Raw genomic sequence first — 8760 nt, forward strand, 5'->3', positions numbered from 1 at the left:
ATTAACCTTTGCGCCCTTTCAACATTCATCATGAGACTTTTGGATGCACCACCCCATGCGATGATACCGTATAGATTGGCAGAGACTCGTATACACATATCTTATCAAATTATTAGAGACTAGCTGTTTCCCGCGACTTCGTCCGCGTGGACTTCAGTTTATAGCGCGCGATGTCAACAAAATTGGTGTCAAAAGCTTTTATAAAAAAACCCTGGTACCCCTTAAATCAATACAGCTGTGTAGTGTGCACACAATAAGTACTTTATTTTTTATATTAAACTTTATATTTTATGCCAAATTTCAAAGCATATTTAGCCCCCCAATTACACAACTTTACCCATAAACTATTTGTCATTGATAGGTTTAGCCCCAATTTCACCAACGTCTGTTAGTGTTAACAGCTTGTTAAAATGTCCTGTCTTCTCTTTCATTCATATGAAAAACGAAACAGCTAACGTGATACTAATTCGATCATTAACTTTAACAGTCGTTGGTGAAATTTGGTCTTAAGGTTACTTCACTGCCTGCACAGATAAAGTATTGAGTTATTTAATACCGTAGAATAGATATAACAATCGAAAAAAATCGAGACTTAAATGTAAGATGATACCACCTCTTATAGAAAGACTTTTGAGCAAGCGTCAGCGCGATGTAGAAGACGCACGGCGCCATCTATTATGAATTTTTTGAACAAATTTACGACCCTTACAACCCTTTTTTCCAGTAAAAAAGTAGCCTATGTCCTTTCTCAGGCTTTAGACTATCTGTATACAAAATTTCATTACAATCGGTTCGGTAGTTTTGGCGTTTGGCGTGAAAGCGAGACTGACAGACAGACAGAGATACTTTCGCATTTATAATATTAGTATAGATTATGTGCACACTGCACAGCTGTTTTTGGGTATTTTGATTAATTAAGGACCGCGCTACACCGGAATGGCAGCGGCGAGGCGAGCACTTTCAGCGCTGCCATTCCGGTGTAGCGCGGCCCTAAGAGGGGTACCACTTACCAGGGTTTTAAAAAGTTTTTAAATTTGACACAAATTTTGTTGACACCGCGCGCTATAAACTAAAGTCCACGCGGACGAAGTCGCGGGCAACAGCTAGTATATATATAATATTATTATAATATTATTAAACATCATATTCTAACGTATTAAAAACTATAAACAAAAACATACTAACTAATAAGTATGATTAGTTCTATGTTACAATAAAATAAAAAATAAAACGCCATCTGTTGAATCGTATTAGAACTAAAATGTTCATTCCATCGATATATTTCTGGATTTTTTATAATATTATACATAAAATATGTTTAAGATTTTTGAAATTTTATTTTAATACACATCCAAGACCCAGGAAAATTGAAAACTTTTTGTTCCGCCTGCGGGACTCGAACCCAGGACCCCCGGGATGAGCGCTGGCCACGCGCAATGCGAATTCATTTTCATCGAAATTTTCATGGAAATAAGATATTTTCCCACATCAAAATGTAGCCTATGTCCTTTCTCAGACTCTAGAATAACTGTATACAAAATTTCATTGCAATCGGTTCAGTAGTTTTGGCGTGAAAGCAAGACAGACAGACAGACAGACAGAGATACTTTCGCATTTATAGTATTAGTATAGTATGGATTATATTATTAAACATCATATTCTAACGTATTAAAAACTATAAACAAAAACATACTAACTAATAAGTATGATTAGTTCTATGTTACAATAAAGTAAAAAATAAAACGCCATCTGTTGAATCGTATTAGAACTAAAATGTTCATTCCATTGATATATTTCTGGATTTTTTATAATATTATACATAAAATATGTTTAAGATTTTTGAAATTTTATTTTAATACACATCCAAGACCCAGGAAAATTGAAAACTTTTTGTTCCGCCTGCGGGACTCGAACCCAGGACCCCCGGGATGAGCGCTGGCCACGCGCAATGCGAATTCATTTTCATCGAAATTTTCATGGAAATAAGATATTTTCCCACATCAAAATGTAGCCTATGTCCTTTCTCAGACTCTAGAATAACTGTATACAAAATTTCATTGCAATCGGTTCAGTAGTTTTGGCGTGAAAGCAAGACAGACAGACAGACAGACAGACAGACAGACAGAGATACTTTCGCATTTATAATATTAGTATGGATTTAGGGCGAATAGTCGGCAAAAAGCGCCGACTATCCGGCTTTTTATTATTTTACTATTATTTATATTACATTTAAGAAAAACCTTGATTATTTTGAAATTAAGTGAATTGTTTTTGAAATTACTTGCTTGTAAATAAATATCTGTGACATTTTTAAATAACAACATAATACTTAATATCTTCTTCATTCTAAACATTAGGTATAATAAAAAAATAGGTGTGGCACTCGGAGACTGCCGTGGTAAAGCTATTGCATATCTTTACCGCTTTATATCATGACGTCAATATAACCAAAACACGATCCGACACGTTCGCAGGCTGTGTATGCGATTTACCCGCGAATCAGCAGTAAACAAAGCGTTACGAAAACATCTGAAACCATGATCAGTTGGCCGATTAGTCGGCTTCTTTGCAACCGACTAATCGGCTAGTCGGCTAGTCGGCCAAAGTCATGATCGGAACATCTCTACATATTATTATTGACTACATAACGAAGGCGTTTAAATAGGTATGTAAGTAAGACGATGAATTTTGATAGCTAATTTATTTATGTGCTCAGCAAAATTCAGTTTGTGATCTATAATCACACCCAGGTATCTTATACTTTGTGTCCTATCGATTTGGCTACAGTCACACGATGAATAAGATTGGGGAACACATTTATGGACTATAAGCTTAAAACAATTTTGCTCTTGTGGCAGCGAGGATTTCTTTATACCAAATGGAATGAATTTAGTTTTTGACGAGTTAAGAGTTAAGCGGTAATTTGCAAGCCATCTTCCAACCATGTTTAACCCGAACTGAGCCATATTGTACACAATATCATTTCAATTTTTTACCATAAAAGGTCAATGCTGTATCATCGGCATAGCATGTATAGTTTGGTATTCTTAATTTACACAAATTATTTATGTAGCTGAGAAACAAGGTAGGTTGTATGACCGAGTCGAGTATCACAAGCAATTAAAATTACGCCATACATGATACAGCGCGCCCCCATCAAACACTGTGCGGCTCGCCCCTATTCAGGGTGAATCTTCCGAACAAAAATAGCGTTCCAAACTTAAGCGAGGCATACCTATCACAGGCGCGTGATGCAAATATTGTCTGATTTCAATCAAATTGAATAGGGGCCGTGGCACGGTGTTTTATGGAGACGCGGCCGTAGTTAAACCTCTTTCATAGTATGGATGATGTTGGTATGAATGAAACAGCTGGTGGGCAGCAGCGTTTATTGTGTTCATGTGTCATTCAGGGCGGCGAGCAGGTGCGTTGCGCCGCACACAACCCCCACTAGCGCCAGCGCGAAAATCGCCCTGAAGTACCTGCAACACCACCATATTAAGGGCCTGTTTCACCACTTACTGATAACTTCCGGATAGGCTACCCACAACCTATCTGACAGAAATACCATGGAGTATTCATCCGTCAGACAAGTTGTGGATAGCTTATCCGGCACTTATCAGTAAGTGGTGAAACAGCCCTTTAGTTACTAATGCCGGAATTCTAAGTTTTTTGACAAGAGTTTATCTTTTCGCTAGAGTTGTTGATTGGTCCACTTCTTGACACTAGCCAATCAAAAGCGATAGTGAATAGATAAAATATCCCTGTTAAAAAAAACTCAAAAAATAGGCATAAAAGCCTTATCACACGGATGCAGCAGATGCGATTTCACGACGGTCATATGCGCCAATGTGATAATACTCATTAAATCAAAGTGGTTTCATCGTGACGATCTACATCCTACACCTATTTATATTTTTTAAAAGAAATGAACCGATAGAAGGAATAATATTAGTATGGATATAGACAGCGGATATGTGAGCACAGTGACCTTGCAGGTTAAATTTTCTTCAATATAAGTACAATAAACTTATAGCAGTTGCGATTATTACATCACTGTCTTTTTCCCTAAAAACATGTTAATATTATGCAAATTTTGAAACACATTCCACGAGGACTGTTAATAATATAGCATTCAATCCAGAAATAAGAAAATTGTACTTGTGTTTATGATCAGCAAATTATATTTGACTGCTAAAATTACATGAATGGCTGGTTAAACTTCTGGAGGCCTTTTTTACTGGTTACATCATTAACCTTTATTTATTATTCAAGTTTTAGACTTAAATAATCTAGTACTACATAACCATAAATTTTGCCTTGCCTTGTTTAAAAAGAACTTACCATGTGAACTTTGACCTCCGCAATACTCGGATGATGCTCTCGGTCTGCTGCCGTGTGTTGACTATGTCTCCAGAGTTGTCAATGACAAAGTGGGACTTTGCTACCTTCTCCTCCAGAGGCATCTGACAGTTTATTCGTTTCTTCGCAACTGCCTCGGAGAAATCATTCCTTTTCCTGAGCCTCTCCAACTGCTGGTGGTCTTCACTGTAAAAATATGTAAGAAATGTAAATCAGAATCAAAATAAATTGGCACAGAAATTAGGATATTTATAAACCAAGTGAAATTGCATATCACTTAATAAATATAGAGAAGAATAAAATAAATAAAAATTGCTTTATTTCTGAATAGATTTGTAACAAATACTTTCAGAATGTTGGTGCTAGTGGTGCCTATCAACTGGTGCCTTGGTGTTTGGCAACAAGAAAAAATTTACTCAAGAGAAGGTAATTTTAATATATTTCAAAGACCCATAATAATAATAATTAATTAATAAAAAAATATATATTGAAGCCTCAAGGTATGTAACAAACTTGACAACTCAGTACTCACCATACAACAGTAATAATTTTGTGCATGAATGTGAGCATCTTGCCCGTCTCAAACAGTAGCGGCACCTCCATCACAATGTACTTGTGTCCAGAGAAAAAGTACTTGATGGCGGTTTTCATCATGGCTGTCTGTATACGAGGGTGTGTGATGGCATTCAGCTTTCGCCGCTTCTCTATGTCATCAAACACAATCTCACCCAACTTGAGCCTGTTCACACGACCGTCCGGATAAACTATTTTGTCTCCAAAGTATGCTTTCAGCTCCTTCCAAGCTTTGGTGCCAGGTTGGAGAACTAGAAATATAGATGGATGAATTAGTGGAAAAGGCGGGACTCATGATTAGAATATTAATTATTATAAAAACCCTGGATCTAGTCAATATACTACTACTCTCATGGTTGGGTTGGAATGATATAACTTATAAGTAGATGTAAGCAATAAGCCATATGAAAATTGCAATATTAACCAATTTTTAGGCATTGGAATTATCATATTAATAATGTTCTTTCAACAAGAGTTATAATAATTTGTAATGCAGGTAAGTTATAGGTATTGTATTGGTATACTACATTTAAAATGATATTATCATACCATTTTTCGCTACTTCATCAGCGTCTATGACTGCAATGCCGTTTTCGCGAAAAATTGAAAGTACTGTACTTTTCCCCGTCGCCAAACCCCCAGTTAGACCGACGATAAACATTGTATTTCAACACTTTAAGACTGCAAAAGCCACACAGTATTCACGCCACTGACGTCCCAAGTGGTAAACAAATATATTATGTTCAACTTTATTCCTGGTTCATATCAAAATCTTTGATTTCATAAAATAAATCACCACAAATAATTTTATTCTACAAAACTTCTAGGTAGGTACCCCAAAGTCCAAACCAGTCCAAATTAACAAGCACAACAGTCAACAGAAGATGAAACAGCTGACACTGACATAAGAATTATGACATTTTTTATTTATTTATGCGAATAAAAATCGATTAATCGATCGTCTAACAAAATATTCGGTTAAAATTGAAATAAATTATAAAAGTTTTTAAGTGCCTGACAGACGTACGATCTTAAAGTACGCGGGTTTTAAGTTCGCGAACTTACTCAGCTCGCGTCGGTGATAGACGTACGATCTTTAAGTACGCGGGTTTTAAGTACGCGAACTTACTCGGCTCGCGTCGGTGACATACGACTCACGAGTACACTCAGTGTTGCCAGACGGCCAACTCGGTTTCTCCCCAAGTGTTCCCCGAAATCCCCCCAAAATTCGGGATTTCAAGAAAAATCCCCCCACAAATTATAAAAGAAAATTTTTGTTCATTATAAATGGGAATTTCACAAATGGATACGATGAATGTACACTATTTCTGCAATAGCATCCAATCTTTACAGAATCAGCATCTTCGCGAGCTCCTTGATCATTTTTATGGTTCCGTAAGTCGTAACCAAAGGGTGAAAACGGGACCATAGTACTTAGATTTCGCCGTCTGTTCCCAGACTTTTTCCTCCAACAATCCCCCCAAAAAATTGTTCCCCCCAATTTTCCCCCCATCACCTAAAAAAACCCCCAAATTTGGGGGGATTCCCCCCAATCTGGCATCACTGAGTACACTGGGCTACCATGTCGTCGACGGAAGAAGCTTTGTGTTATTTAGGAATAATATCATATAACGTTTTAAAAACTAATAAGAAAAAACTAAATCGAAAAGTTTAAGTGTATACGACATACGTACGTACATATTTTTCACACAGATAAAAACCAATTTCGGTTTCGTTTGACAGCCCGAAATTGTTGCTCTATTCCGCTAGGTATATTAACTTTATGGTACCAAGGAGAATTTATTGTTTGGACAATGAATTTTCTACGTCTATATGTAGGTACATCAGCAGCATCAGCTATCGATGAACAGTGAACACCAATAAATTAATATTTTGTTTAATAACATAAAATTAATTGAGATTTTGTTGATTATTAAAGGTTTAAAATTAAAAAACGTTTTCTTTGACTGAAAAATGTTAGCATAATTTTTAGCATTAATTACAGTAAATTTTAACAGTAGTTTAGCAAATTTCGTAGCAGTCGTGTTGGCAACACTGCCTGACGGCTCGCGGCTCGCGACTCGCAGTGCTGCCAGACGTACGAGCTACGAGTAAAATTCCAAGACTGCGAACTTACGCGGCAACCTTTAAGTACGCGAACTTTAGGTGACACACAGGCGAGTAAGGTCGTCGAGTCATAAGTCCGCGTACTTACTCGCGTGTCTGTCACCCCGTTAAGAAATGCAACTTTTTGATTTTACTTGAAATTCTTTATTTAAATAGTGATAAATAGGTACTAATAATTATTAATTTATTTCATTGCTCCAAATTAGTAAAATTTATTGAATGATAAAATTGATAATATAATATTTTAAAAATATAGTCTGTCAAAAAAGTGAAGAAATTAAAAAGTGGCAACATCGTAGTGTAATCCCTTTTTTCTTCTTTAAGCGCTTATTCCACCTGTCCTATTTAGAAGTCCTAGCTAGGATCCTACATAGGAGACTAATTAGTTCACTTCTTATTCGACTTGTCCTAATTTAGTGACTAAATCAGTTGTCATTTTGGTCAGACGTCTTTGGTCTTCTCATAGGCTGAGCTGTTGGCTCAATGAAAATAAAAATAAATAAAAGGCAAAAAAGTGGTTGAAAGAATTTTGGCTTCACGTAAAATTATGAGCGCTTTAAGCGCTTTAAGCGCTTATTCCACTTGTCCTATTTAGGAAGTCCTAGCTAGGTAGGCAGTTTCAACCTTTAATCGACGGGTGCAAAGTAAAAAGAGTCATCTACAAAACAGCAACTTTTCAGGAGAGCGCATAATAGGAAAAAATGCTCCCATTTTGTCAATTTCCGATCAAATTTATTGAAATTTTCATCATTGTTTCATTATTTATTAATTAATCCACATGTATATTTAATTTCTTCTAATTATGTTTAATTTACGAGATATTGTAGTTGTCTGCATCTACATTGCGCTTGAAAATATGACAACTGAGTTAACTACCACTTGGTCGTTTCTACGTGGGAATTAAAAATTATATTTATTAAAGTATTTTTACCGATTACTAGTACGATTATCAGTAACTACGTAAAGTGTAACACTTTATATTATTAAAATTATTATTAAAAGTAAGTTATATTATTAAAATATGTAGTTAAACGTTTTACATCTTAAACACACCAAGTTCAGAACATAATTGCGTAGATATCTTTTTCTACGTTGTCGATTCGGTGCAAGGTACACGATTTAGAAGGAAGTTAAAATATGAAATACTAGCTTTTGCTCGCGGCTTCGCTCGCGTGAAATTTGAAAATCGCGTAAATTGCAAATATTCCCGTAAGCTCCCTTTGTTTGTTGTTCCAAGATGTTTTTCCAAGACCAAAAGTAGCCTATGTTACTTTTCATCCTTTCAATTAAGTTTATGCCAAAAAACAATACGATTTGTTTCTTCGTTAGAGCGTGAAGGAAGGACAAACAAACAAATAAATAAATAAACATATTTTCCCATTTATAATATTAGTATGGATATACTTAGGAATCATTCATTTACTTTCGTAAAAATCGTATTTTCTCACAACAAAAATGAAATTCTGTGTCAATACTTTAATTATTTTAAACTAATTTAAAAATTATTCAGTATCATTATCAGTACAGGAACTATGTTGTAAATTATTATAATTTAGGCAGAGGCTTATTAAGTCTTTGTACTTGGCACTTGTAAGCATGATGGGTTCATTATAACATCATAAGCATCGCCGGACGTTTTACACCATCGGAGGGGTGCATACGATTTTTCAGAACACAAAATGAAATTTTATTTCAACG

At 35.6% G+C, this 8760-nt stretch overlaps 1 protein-coding gene across 1 annotated transcript; it reads right to left on the bottom strand.

Moving 5' to 3' along the window:
- Positions 1 to 3375: 3375 nt before the first annotated feature.
- On the bottom strand, positions 3376 to 5806 carry LOC121739156 (dephospho-CoA kinase). Its single transcript, XM_042131499.1, has 4 exons — positions 5485 to 5806; positions 4895 to 5186; positions 4345 to 4548; positions 3376 to 3482 (listed from the first exon to the last, which is right to left on the bottom strand). Exons 1-4 carry the CDS (start codon positions 5594 to 5596, stop codon positions 3398 to 3400), a joined length of 693 nt encoding a protein of 230 aa, XP_041987433.1. The 5' UTR covers positions 5597 to 5806; the 3' UTR covers positions 3376 to 3397.
- Positions 5807 to 8760: the final 2954 nt, after the last annotated feature.

The sequence above is a fragment of the Aricia agestis genome, chromosome Z (genome assembly GCF_905147365.1).
Source record: "Aricia agestis chromosome Z, ilAriAges1.1, whole genome shotgun sequence".
Taxonomy (NCBI): domain Eukaryota; kingdom Metazoa; phylum Arthropoda; class Insecta; order Lepidoptera; family Lycaenidae; genus Aricia; species Aricia agestis.

Excerpts from the sequence above, each read along its gene's own strand:
- LOC121739156 (XM_042131499.1), bottom strand. The coding sequence starts at position 5,596 with ATGTTTATCGTCGGTCTAACTGGGGGTTTGGCGACGGGGAAAAGTACA. Across the intron at positions 4,549-4,894 it reads AAAATTATTACTGTTGTATG|TGAAGACCACCAGCAGTTGG; the intron begins GTGAGTACTGAG and ends ATATTTTTACAG. Across the intron at positions 3,483-4,344 it reads CGGAGGTCAAAGTTCACATG|GTACTTCAGGGCGATTTTCG; the intron begins GTAAGTTCTTTT and ends GTGGTGTTGCAG.